The 13,465-nt window shown below is 45.9% G+C and overlaps 1 protein-coding gene across 2 annotated transcripts in view; it reads left to right on the top strand.

Annotated features, from left to right (window-relative positions):
- The window catches only part of LOC130277535 (extracellular serine/threonine protein kinase FAM20C-like), a 57,818-nt gene that overhangs the window by 28,218 nt on the left and 16,135 nt on the right, over positions 1-13,465 (top strand). For both annotated transcript variants that reach the window (XM_056528213.1, XM_056528214.1), the window contains exons 7-8: positions 10,593-10,702; positions 12,695-12,776. In XM_056528213.1, the coding sequence (XP_056384188.1) occupies positions 10,593-10,702; positions 12,695-12,776 (192 nt within the window). The remainder of the gene's footprint in view (positions 1-10,592; positions 10,703-12,694; positions 12,777-13,465) is intronic.

Here is a 13,465-nt window from a genome sequence, read left to right as displayed (position 1 = left end):
GTGGCAGCTGTCAAATTTTAACAATATGTTACAGTCAGTCAGTCTTTTTAGAATATAGATATGTGGTCAAACATCCATTCTATACTGTCACAAGTACATCAAAAAAGCTTGCAGATTCAGTCAAGTGGGTAAGTGTAAAACGAATGTCAGGGTCCCTGCTGTTAAGGCAATCCTAAAAAGACAATAATTGCATCAGTTCACTAGTCCAAATCAAGAATATGTCGTCTATGTATCGCCACCACTCCAAAACTTTTGAACCTCTTCATCAATAAGTCCAGCACTAAGACCCATCTCAATCACTCTTTTAATCTTGTTTTCAATCGCAAATTTTGGATCCCCTGATAGACACTCATAAACTGACTCATCAACAAGTTGTCGTCGTGCCTCTCTAATATATTGTTCCCTGGCCATGACGACGACCGCACCACCCTTGTCGGCTGGCTTAATGACACGGTCACAGTCATGGATAGATAGACAGATATGAGATAGATAGATATATAGATAAACAAAAGTCCAGGTTGAGCAGCACATCAGTATAAGTAAAAAGTTTTTGGTGCAGAGCAGCAGGAAGAGCCCAGGTCAGGAGCTCACAGATACCCACAAAAAAGAAGTTTGCTCCAGCACACAGGAGAAGAAATTCAAGTGGTTTTATTCCATTCTGTCACGATGCCGGCTGGCAGGAGGTGGATCCTCTGTGCCAGAGAGGGATTGGCGTGGACCGTGCTAGTGGATCGGTTCTAAGTCACTACTGGTATTCACCAGAGCCCGCCGCAAAGCGGGATGGTCTTGCTGCGGCGGTAGTGACCAGGTCGTATCCACTAGCAACGGCTCAACCTCTCTGACTGCTGAAGATAGGCGCGGTACAAGGGAGTAGACAGAAGCAAGGTCGGACGTAGCAGAAGGTCGGGGCAGGCAGCAAGGATCGTAGTCAGGGGCAACGGCAGGAGGTCTGGAACACAGGCTAGGAACACACAAGGGAACGCTTTCACTAGGCACAAGGGCAACAAGATCCGGCGAGGGAGTGCAGGGGAAGTGAGGTATATATATGGAGTGCACAGGTGAACACACTGATTAGAACCACTGCGCCAATCAGCGGCGCAGTGGCCCTTTAAATCGCAGAGACCCGGCGCGCGCGCGCCCTAGGGAGCGGGGCCGCGCGCGCCGGGACAGGACCGACGGAGAGCGAGTCAGGTACGGGAGCCGGGGTGCGCATCGCGAGCGGGCGCCACCCGCATCGCGAATCGCATCCCGGCTGGAGGCAGTATCGCAGCGCACCCGGTCAGTGGATGTGACCGGGGCGCTGCAGTAACGAGAGTGTAGCGAGCGCTCCGGGGAGGAGCGGGGACCCGGAGTGCTCGGCGTAACAGTACCCCCCCCCCCCTTGGGTCTCCCCCTCTTCTTTGAGCCTGAGAACCTGAGGACCAGACTTTTATCTAAGATATTGTCCTCAGGTTCCCAGGATCTCTCTTCAGGACCACAGCCCTCCCAGTCAACCAGAAAAAAGGTTTTCCCTCTGACCTTTTTGGAGGCCAGTATCTCCTTTACAGGAAAGATGTCCGAAGAACCGGAGACAGGAGTGGGAGAAATAAGTTTAGGAGAGAAACGGTTGAGGATGAGTGGTTTAAGAAGAGAGACATGAAAGGCATTAGGAATACGAAGAGAAGGAGGAAGAAGAAGTTTGTAAGAGACAGGATTAATCTGGCACAAAACTTTGAAAGGACCAAGATAGCGTGGTCCCAATTTGTAGCTGGGAACACGGAAGCGGACATATTTAGCGGAGAGCCATACCTTGTCTCCGGGAGAAAAAATGGGGGGAGCTCTTCTTTTCTTATCAGCAAACTTCTTCATGCGTGATGAAGCCTGTAAGAGAGAATTTTGGGTCTCTTTCCATATGGTGGAAAGATCACGAGTTATTTCATCCACAGCGGGCAAGCCAGAGGGCAAGGGAGTAGGGAGGGGGGGAAGAGGGTGACGGCCGTACACCACGAAAAATGGGGATTTGGAAGAAGATTCAGAGACTCTGAAGTTATACGAGAATTCGGCCCATGGTAGAAGATCTGCCCAGTCATCCTGGCGGGAGGAAACAAAATGCTGTAAATAATCACCCAGGACCTGGTTAATTCTTTCTACTTGCCCATTGGATTGAGGATGATAAGCAGAAGAAAAGTTTAATTTAATCTTGAGTTGTTTACAGAGAGCCCTCCAGAATTTTGACACGAATTGGACGCCTCTATCCGAGACGATCTGCGTGGGCAACCCGTGAAGACGAAAAATGTGTACAAAAAATTGTTTTGCCAACTGAGGCGCTGAAGGAAGACCAGGAAGAGGAATAAAATGTGCCATCTTGGAAAATCGATCAACGACCACCCAAACAACAGTGTTGCCACGGGATGGGGGTAAGTCTGTAATAAAGTCCATACCAATCAGAGACCAAGGCTGTTCGGGGACAGGCAGAGCGTGAAGGAGACCAGCAGGCTTCTGGCGAGGAGTCTTGTCCCGGGCACAGACAGTGCAGGCCCGCACAAAATCAACAACATCCGTCTCCAGAGTCGGCCACCAATAGAAACGAGAGATGAGTTGCACGGATTTCTTGATGCCCGCATGGCCTGCGAGATGGGAGGAGTGACCCCATTTGAGGATTCCGAGGCGTTGGCGTGGAGAGACGAAGGTCTTCCCTGGAGGAGTTTGCCTGATGGAGGCTGGAGAAGTGGAGATCAGGCAGTCAGGAGGAATGATGTGTTGCGGAGAGAGCTCTACTTCCGAGGCATCCGAGGAACGAGAGAGGGCATCGGCCCTGATGTTCTTATCGGCAGGGCGAAAGTGAATTTCAAAATTAAACCGGGCAAAGAACAGAGACCACCTGGCCTGGCGAGGATTCAGCCGTTGGGCAGACTGGAGATAGGAGAGATTCTTGTGATCGGTGTAAATAATAACTGGAAATTTAGATCCCTCCAACAGATGCCTCCATTCCTTAAGTGCTAATTTAATGGCCAGTAGCTCTCGATCCCCGATGGAGTAGTTCCTCTCCGCCGGAGAGAAGGTCCTAGAAAAAAAACCACAGGTAACAGCATGCCCGGAAGAATTTTTTTGTAGAAGAACCGCTCCAGCTCCTACTGAGGAGGCATCAACCTCCAATAGGAAGGGTTTAGATGGGTCAGGTCTGGAGAGCACGGGAGCAGAAGAAAAGGCCGACTTGAGCCGTTTAAAGGCGTCTTCCGCTTGAGGAGGCCAGGACTTAGGATTGGCATTCTTCTTGGTTAAAGCCACGATAGGAGCCACAATGGTGGAAAAATGTGGAATAAATTGTCTGTAATAATTGGCAAACCCCAAAAAACGTTGGATAGCACGGAGTCCGGAGGGGAGTGGCCAATCTAAGACGGCAGAGAGTTTGTCTGGATCCATTTGTAGTCCCTGGCCAGAGACCAAGTATCCTAGGAAAGGAAGAGATTGACATTCAAACAGACATTTCTCCATTTTGGCATAAAGTTGATTGTCACGAAGTCTCTGAAGAACCATGCGGACATGCTGGCGGTGTTCTTCTAGGTTGGCAGAAAAAATCAGAATATCGTCCAGATACACAACAACACAGGAATATAAGAGATCACGAAAAATTTCATTAACAAAGTCTTGGAAGACGGCAGGGGCGTTGCACAGGCCAAAGGGCATGACCAGATACTCAAAGTGTCCATCTCTAGTGTTAAATGCCGTTTTCCATTCATCCCCCTCCCTGATGCGGATGAGATTATAAGCACCTCTTAAGTCCAGTTTGGTAAAGATGTGGGCACCTTGGAGGCGATCAAAGAGTTCAGAGATAAGAGGTAGAGGGTAGCGGTTCTTTACCGTGATTTTATTAAGACCGCGGTAGTCAATGCAAGGACGTAGGGAGCCATCTTTTTTGGACACAAAGAAAAATCCAGCTCCGGCAGGAGAGGAGGATTTGCGGATAAACCCCTTTTTTAAATTTTCCTGGATGTACTCAGACATAGCAAGAGTCTCTGGGGCGGACAGAGGATAAATTCTGCCCCGGTGTGGAGTAGTGCCCGGGAGGAGGTCAATAGGACAGTCATAAGGCCTGTGAGGAGGTAGAGTCTCAGCTTGTTTTTTGCAAAACACATCAGCAAAGTCCATATAGGCCTTAGGGAGACCGGTTACAGGGGGAACCACAGGGTCACGGCAGGGAGTACTGGGAACCGGTTTAAGGCAGTCCTTGAAACAAGAGATACCCCAGCTCTTGATCTCCCCCGTGGACCAATCCAGGGTTGGGGAATGGCGTTGGAGCCACGGTAGTCCAAGGAGAATTTCGGAAGTGCAATTGGGGAGGACCAAGAACTCAATTTTTTCTTGATGAGGTCCGATGCACATTAGAAGGGGCTCCGTGCGGTAACGTATGGTACAGTCCAATCTTTCATTGTTAACACAATTGATGTAGAGGGGCCTGGCGAGACTGGTTACCGGGATGTTGAACCTGTTGATGAGAGAGGCCAAAATAAAGTTTCCTGCAGATCCGGAATCCAAGAAGGCCATAGTAGAGAAGGAGAAGGTAGATGCAGATATCCGCACAGGCACAGTAAGACGTGGAGAAGCAGAGTTGACATCAAGGACTGTCTCACTTTTGTGCGGAGTCTGCGTGCGTCTTTCCAGGCGGGGAGGACGGATAGGACAATCCTTCAGGAAGTGTTCGGTACCGGCACAGTACAGGCAGAGATTCTCCATGCGGCGTCGTGTCCTCTCTTGAGGTGTCAGGCGAGACCGGTCAACTTGCATAGCCTCCACGGCGGGAGGCACAGGAACGGATTGCAGAGGACCAGAGGAGAGAGGAGCCGGGGAGAAAAAAGCCTCGTGCGAACAAAGTCCATATCCTGGCGGAGCTCCTGACGCCTTTCGGAAAAACGCATGTCAAGGCGAGTGGCAAGATGAATGAGTTCATGTAGATTAGCAGGAATTTCTCGTGCGGCCAGAACATCTTTAATGTTGCTGGATAGGCCTTTTTTAAAGGTCGCGCAGAGGGCCTCATTATTCCAGGATAGTTCAGAAGCAAGAGTACGGAATTGTATGGCGTACTCGCCAACGGAAGAATTACCCTGGACCAGGTTCAGCAGGGCAGTCTCAGCAGAGGAGGCTCGGGCAGGTTCCTCAGACACTACGAATTTCCGAGAAGAAGGAGTGTACAGAGGCAGTGACGGGGTCATTGCGGTCCCAGAGCGGTGTGGCCCATGACAGAGCTTTTCCAGACAGAAGGCTGACTACGAAAGCCACCTTAGACCTTTCAGTAGGAAATTGGTCCGACATCATCTCCAAGTGCAGGGAACATTGTGAAAGAAAGCCACGGCAAAACTTAGAGTCCCCATCAAATTTATCCGGCAAGGATAGTCGTAGGCCTGAAGCGGCCACTCGCTGCGGAGGAGGTGCAGGAGCTGGCGGAGGAGATGATTGCTGAAGCTGTGGTAGTAGCTGCTGTAGCATCACGGTCAGTTGAGACAGCTGGTGGCCTTGTTGCGCTATCTGTTGTGACTGCTGGGCGACCGCCGTGGTGAGGTCAGCGACATCTGGCAGAGGTACTTCAGCGGGATCCATGGCCGGATCTACTGTCACGATGCCGGCTGGCAGGAGGTGGATCCTCTGTGCCAGAGAGGGATTGGCGTGGACCGTGCTAGTGGATCGGTTCTAAGTCACTACTGGTATTCACCAGAGCCCGCCGCAAAGCGGGATGGTCTTGCTGCGGCGGTAGTGACCAGGTCGTATCCACTAGCAACGGCTCAACCTCTCTGACTGCTGAAGATAGGCGCGGTACAAGGGAGTAGACAGAAGCAAGGTCGGACGTAGCAGAAGGTCGGGGCAGGCAGCAAGGATCGTAGTCAGGGGCAACGGCAGGAGGTCTGGAACACAGGCTAGGAACACACAAGGGAACGCTTTCACTAGGCACAAGGGCAACAAGATCCGGCGAGGGAGTGCAGGGGAAGTGAGGTATATATATGGAGTGCACAGGTGAACACACTGATTAGAACCACTGCGCCAATCAGCGGCGCAGTGGCCCTTTAAATCACAGAGACCCGGCGCGCGCGCGCCCTAGGGAGCGGGGCCGCGCGCGCCGGGACAGGACCGACGGAGAGCGAGTCAGGTACGGGAGCCGGGGTGCGCATCGCGAGCGGGCGCCACCCGCATCGCGAATCGCATCCCGGCTGGAGGCAGTATCGCAGCGCACCCGGTCAGTGGATGTGACCGGGGCGCTGCAGTAACTAGAGTGTAGCGAGCGCTCCGGGGAGGAGCGGGGACCCGGAGCGCTCGGCGTAACACATTCCATAGCAACGTTTCAGCCGCCCATGCGGCCTTTTTCAAGCACAAGTGAACAGTGACCATAGGAGATATACATATATATATAGTATCCAATACATCATTAATTACATCCAATTAATATCAAAAGTGCAATATTACATGTGTACAAGCAGAGATAATGCATAATATCCCACATATTATATCCCATATATAGTGTATCCCATACAAATACAATCATTGCTTCAATTACATATAAAGTGCAAAAGTGCATAATGTAATAAATGGGTAATAACCCATAAACAAAGTGCAAGTGAATCATGTGTAGCATAATTAATCATGATTACAGGGAGGAGGAGGTAGGTGGATCCGGTTACACTCACCTATCAGCATCGTTAATGTATAAGCACAAAGAATAGCGTGATTGTAAAGCGCACGCAAGTCTACGTGGCTCAATACTCGCACTTCTAGGACTATATGGAAGCCAGTGAAGATGTGCCACGTAACGATCATGTGCCTCGTAGTGGTCACATGACCCGTGCGCTTGCGCACACAAATATACTAGAGTAACAGCACCATCTCAAATGTGGGCAGAAAAAAGGGCAAAGTATAAAAAATACAGGGTAGCATAAGTAAGAAATAAAATATCTAGAATTGTTGGAAAGATATATATAGGCACATCGGACCCGCTTACAGAGATCACACATTTAGATCACACCTTTATAGAGTCATGCAGCTCATAAACCCCATTTATCCCGCGGGACCACATCCCCCACCACAATGTTACATCTATAACATGACAGTGTTGAGTCTCCCTTTAACCCTCACGGGGTCAAGCTAATTTGTACCCCAGAGTGGTCATCCGGGTGGGAGAGGGAACCACACCTGGAACGGGAAATACATCCTAGGGGGTGCAACAAAAACATACATACATTCAAGTGCGGGTCCTAAAAAATTGGCATAAAAGATATATTGGATGGCATCATAATGCTTATATAGTTTATTACAGTGGTGTAGCAATAAAAATGGGCATAATAGAAAAAGACACAAAATAAAAAGACACAATCTCACTGGCTTCTTATTAAATTCCGGGTAAAGCACAAAAAATTTTGAAATTCTATAATTTCTAGATGAGAGTTGACAACCGGACACTTCTCCCCATCTCTGAAAAAAGAAAATTGTGAAAACATGTTACAGAGAAAAAGGTCACGAGGTACAAATCATAATAAGCAACAGGGAATCTCATGACAATAGGGGATTATCTCGCATTATAGATCTGGGTGGAGACAGTATAATCTACATTAAGTTCTTTCAGACATAAGGACTGGAGTTTATATACTGTATACATTCAAGTTCACAGCGTTTTAATTTACTCTCTCGATCTCTGCCTCTTTTCAGGGGAAGGATGTGGTTAAACAATACAAACTTCAAGTCTTTCTCAGTATGGTTAGCTTTGATGAAATGTTTAGGTACTGGTAAATCTAACCGTTTTTTCCTTACCGTGTACCTGTGGTGATTGATTCTTGTCCTGAAGTCCCATGTCATCTCCCCACATAGAGGAGACGACATGGGCACACCAGGACATACACCACAAAATCGGAGGAACAGGTTAAATAGTGTTTCAAATTATACACACGGTTAGTTGTTGGGTGTACAAAGGTAGATTCTTTGAGCATATTTACACAATTTATATATCTGCAACAGGGGAAAGACCCCTTGTTCCGTACAGTAAGGTACTTCTGTGAAGGTTTTGCCAGAGATACATCCAACTTTACCAACTTATCTAGCAGGTTACCAGTGTTAAGATAAGATAAAAGAGGAGGATTGGCAAATTCATTAATTTGGGGGAAACCTACGTGAGAGTAATTTCCAATGTTTAAAACATTGGCAATGCGGAATGAAAGGTCACCATATGTTGAAACAAATGCAATTCTCGATGTACTGGTTCTTCTGTCTGTCATAAATAAATTTATGTCTATATAGTGTGAGAACCTTAGCTTTACTTTGTTGGAGCAGGGCTTTGGGATACCCTCTGGTACGCAAGTTGTCTATCATCGTATCCAGAGCTGGTTCTAGCTTCTCACCCGCGGAGATGGCGCGATTGGCCCTCATTGGCTTGACGTATAGACCAGTGACCAATTTGCCATCTTTAATGTGAACAACAAAATATCATCTATGTATCTCCACCACCCCAGGAAAGAGCTGGAGTGGTGGGACACAGACGAATTGTTCCTCGAGCACGGCCATAAACACATTGGCGTAGGTGGGTGCCACATTGGTGCCCATGGCCGTGCCCGAGGTCTGTAGATAATATACATCATTGAACAAAAAATTATTGTTACGTAGAATCAAGTTCAACAAAGAAATTACAAAATCAACCTTATTTGGTGAAAAAGAACCTGCAATTGTGGATCTGACTGCCTCCACACCCCCATCATGTGAGATGGAGGTGTAAAGGCTAGTCGCATCCTAAGAAGCAATAATAGTGTTTTTTCAGGTACATCAATTTCTGCAATTTTCTGAAGGAAATCAGAGGTGTCTCTTAGATACGACTTGGACTGGACAGCAAAGGGACGTAAAATCTGATCAACGAAAATAAAAAGTCGACTGGTAACTGAACCCCTCCCGGAGTAAACCCCTCCCGGAATAATCAATAAGTTGTTTGTCTATGAGACGTGAATGAAAGGCATCAAGTATATTCTTGATACGTTGTTGTATATCTTTAGTTGGATCCTTGTTCAAGATGACATATGTAGCAGTGTCATTTAATTGTCTGTTAGCCTCTTAGTTAGGATGTTTAAACTGGTCATAGGTGTTGCCTATAGACTCTATATAAATCCTGACTAGTTGGCAGTATGTATCAAAGACACTCAAATTAAGAACAGGTGAAAAGTTACTGGCAGAAACAAGGTCAAAATCACCAAACAAAAAAAAACCACCAGGAGGGTTAACATTAGAATTTAACATCAGGACTTAATGTAGATTATACTGTCTCCACCCAAATCTATAATGCGAGATAATCCCCTATTGTCATGAGATTCACAGTTGCCTATTATGATTTGTACCTTGTGACCTTTTTCTCTGTAACATGTTTTCACAATTTTTTTTTCTGGGGTACATTAGGTTGACCACGTGAGGGTTAAAGGGAGACTTAACACTGTCATGTTATAGATGTCAGGTTGTGCTGGGGGATGTGGTCCCATGGGATACACGGGGTTAATGTGCTGCATGACTGATTGAATGGTGTGATCTCTGTAAGTGGGTCCAATGTGCCTGTACATACTGTATATATCTTTTCCAACAATGGCATTCTAGATATTTTATTTCTTACCTTTGCTACCCTGTATTTTATGTACTTTGCCCTTTTTTATGCCCATATTTAAGATGGCGCTGTTACTCTAGTATATTTGTGTGCGCAAGCGCATGGGTTATGTGACCACTACAAGGCACATGATTGTTATGTGGGCCCATCTTCACTGGCTTCCATTTAGTCCTGGAGGTGCACCAGTTAGTGCGCACTGTGAGTGACGCACTGCTGGCGACAGGGTATTGAGCCGCGCAGACTTGCGTGTGCTTTACAATCACGCTATGCTTTGTGCTTATACATTAACGATGCTGATGGTGAATGTAACCGGATCCGCCTACCTCCTCCCTGTAATCGTGATTAATTATGCTACACATGATTCACTTGCACTTTGTTTATGGGTTATTACCCATTTATTACATTATGTACTTTTGAATTTTATATGTAATTGAAGCAAATATTGTATTTATATGGGATACACTGTATATTATGCATTATCTCTGCTTGTACACATGTAATATTGCACTTTTGATATAAATTGGATGTAATTAATGATATATTGGATACTATATATCTCCTATGGTCACTGTTCACTTGAGCTTGAAAAAGGCTGCATGGGCGGCTGAAACGTTGCTTTGGAATGGAATAAAACCACTTGAATTTCTACTCCTGTGTGCTGCAGCAAACTTCTTTTTTGTAGATAGATAGCTAAGAGATAGATCAATCGATAGATAGATAGATAGGTAGAAGAAATAGATGCAGCACACCGATCAGTAGTAGAATAAATGAGTGGTTTATTCCATGATGCAACAGACAACGTTTCGGTGACCTCACGCCACCATATTCAAGTTTCAAGTGAAAATAGATAGATAGATAGATAGATAGTCCAGTAGCACTCCAGGTAGTGGGAAAGCAAGTGAGCTGGTTGACAACTGGTCTGTGACCTTGACACAGGGACCTGGGTGCATTTTTTATTCTATAAATAGAACAGTATAATTTTATTGTATTTCTCCTTTAGCTGGGAGACGAACCCCAAGTATTGTGAAACAGTAAAAGTGACGCCACCATACAATGAAGGAACAAGACTCCTGGATCTAATCGATCTTTCAGTATTGGACTTTTTCATGGGTAGGTTGAATAATAAAGAGTCTGTATTGTTCACTTCTGTTGATGCATCTCTCTCTTTCTTACATTATAACATCTTTAAAGTTAGAAACACAAACACAAGACTCAACGCAGAAGACATATGGGGAGATTTATCAAAACCAGTGTAGAGGAAGAGTGGTGCAGTTGCCCACCCAATCAGATCGCTTTCCTTTTCCACAGGCCTCTTTAAAAATGAAAGTAGCGATCTGATTGGTTGCTATGGGCAACTGCACCACTCTTCCTCTACACCGGTTTTGATAAATCTCCCCCATTGTGTATACTTTTAGTATTAGATGACTTACAGACAGTATTCCGTTTTTAATCTTCTGTAGGGATTCAGGGTTCCCAGGGGACAGTACTGACTACTACCCCTGAATAACCCCTAAGCCATATAAATCTAAGGCTAAGTTTCCAGGCGGTCCGATATTAGCTGCAAATCCATTGGCAATCGAAAAACGCTATACCCACTTGCCATTTTTCATTGTGGAGTTTTTTGCACTCTTTTTTGTCAAAAAAGTGCCATAAAAAAGTGGAAACCTAGTCTAATTACTTTAAAGGGGTACTCCGATGGAAAACTTTTTTTTTCCAAAATCAACTGGTGCCAGAAATGTAAACAGATTTGTAAATTACTTCTATTAAAAAATCTTAATTCTTCTAGTACTTATTAGCTGCTGAATACCACAGAGGAAATTATTTTCTTTTTGGAACACAGAGCTCTCTGCTGACTTCACGACCACAGTGCTCTCTGCTGACATCTCTGTCCATTTTAGGAACTGTCCAGAGCAGCATATGTTTGCTATGGGGATTTTCTTCTACTCTGGACAGTTCTTAAAATGGACAGGGATGTCATCAGAGAGCTCTGTGTTCCAAAAAAGAAAATAATTTCCTCTGTAGTATTCAGCAGCTAATAAGTACTAGAAGGATTAAGATTTTTAATAGAAGTAATTTACAAATCTGTTTAACTTTCTGGCACCAGTTGATTTAAAAAAAAGAAAAGTTTTCCACCGGAGTACCCCTTTAAGGAAATCTGTCATCAGTGTCACCTGCACTAACCTGTCGGTAAAGACTCTCTTTCCAAGCATACACTTTACAAAAGATTGACACTGGCTTCTATTATAAATAAATACAGTAATATGTTAATTGATATATAGATACAAGTAAATGCATCTGACCTGGTGTGAACAGGAGGCTGACCTCTACATTTCTTCCATTAAATGGGTACTCTCATAAAAAAAAAAAAAAAAATTATTAAATAGATTATGTAAAAAAAAAAAAAAATTCTAATATATTTTATTTTTTAAAAATCATGTTTTATGTGGTTTTTTTTACGTTTGTAAACCTGTCCACTAGGTGTCACCCTGTATGGCTCAGGATTACTTTCCCTCCCGTGACGTTCAGCACGTTCGGACCAACGCTGGCCGGCCAGCGAGGCCCAGCGTGTTCCAAAAAGCGCATTCATTTGAATGAGGAGAGGGAGATGCAAGTACAGCGACCGTGTGCGCACGGCGCGCAACATTTTTATATCCCCGCCCCCCTGCATCTCCCTTTCTTCATTCATTGCAGCACGCGAGCTGCAAGAAAGAGAGAGGAGACGGGCGGAAGAGATCCCCCCCCAGGCTTCAGATGACGTCGCGCCTGCCGGGGCCGCCCACTTCCTGCCCTCACCAGAGAGCTCAACTCTGAGCTCCTGCTGCCGTTTTTCCAAAGGTATTTTTATGGGGATTTGGGCAGAAATTCAGACAGGGATAGATGTAGTTAGTGTCAGGGACAGATGGGGAGAGGGAAATTTAATTTAGAGATAGCTACTCTTTAAAGCAGTTCCAGCACAACAGCAGATTTGATGTAAGAATTTTACTATGAACTGTCAGTAATCAACATTATTCAAAAATGAGAAATATATCCTAACATAACTGCATATAAAACTATTTAGCTACAATTTTATGTAATGGATAATGTTCTATTTAATCCAAAAAGGAAACCAAGATCGCCATCACTATGAGACATTTGAAAAATTTGGAAACAGGACCTTCCTCTTGCATCTGGACAACGGGAGAGGGTAAGAGGAACAGGCTGAAGCCCCATCTGTCAGTGTAGAAATGGACCAAGGTGTAAAATCCCATCTTGACTTCTAACAATATGATGATGGAAGCTGGAGAAACAAATTCATGCCTACTATAGATGGGGACACAACTCCCAAGCCTTCTTAAAAGGGTACTCTGCTGCTGAGCGTTTTGAATAAACTGTTCCGAACGCTGGAGCCGACGCCAAGAGCTCGTGACATCATAGCTCCACACCCTCATGATGTCATGCCCCACCCCTCAATGCAAGTCAAAGGGAGGGGGTGTGACAGCCATCACGCCCCCTCCCATAGACTTGCATTGAGGGGGCGTGACATCATAAGGGGCGGGGCTATGACGTCACGAGCTCCCGAAGCCAGCTCCAGCGTTTGGATGACACGCACTTACCCCCGGCCGGCCACCGGACTTTGACATTTTTTGTCTCGCCTCCGGAGGGTCCAGGGGGGGGCGCACGTGCACCTCCCCGGGGATCAGGGGCCCTCGGCAGAGTACCCTTTTAAAGTGGCAATACTGCATCACTGAGTTTCCCTGATCTCTCAAGCATCATGCCAATCTTGGTGGCAAGTGGTTTTTGTTCTAGTTCAAGGAGAAAGTGTTCAACAAGGCTAATAAAACAGTGATCTAAGCATAATAATATTTTATAGGTGCTATTGACAAGGAAATATTG

The sequence above is a fragment of the Hyla sarda genome, chromosome 6, assembly GCF_029499605.1.
Source record: "Hyla sarda isolate aHylSar1 chromosome 6, aHylSar1.hap1, whole genome shotgun sequence".
Taxonomy (NCBI): domain Eukaryota; kingdom Metazoa; phylum Chordata; class Amphibia; order Anura; family Hylidae; genus Hyla; species Hyla sarda.
The sequence above is the reverse complement of the archived record's forward strand: the minus strand, read 5'-3'. Positions and strand labels throughout refer to the sequence as shown.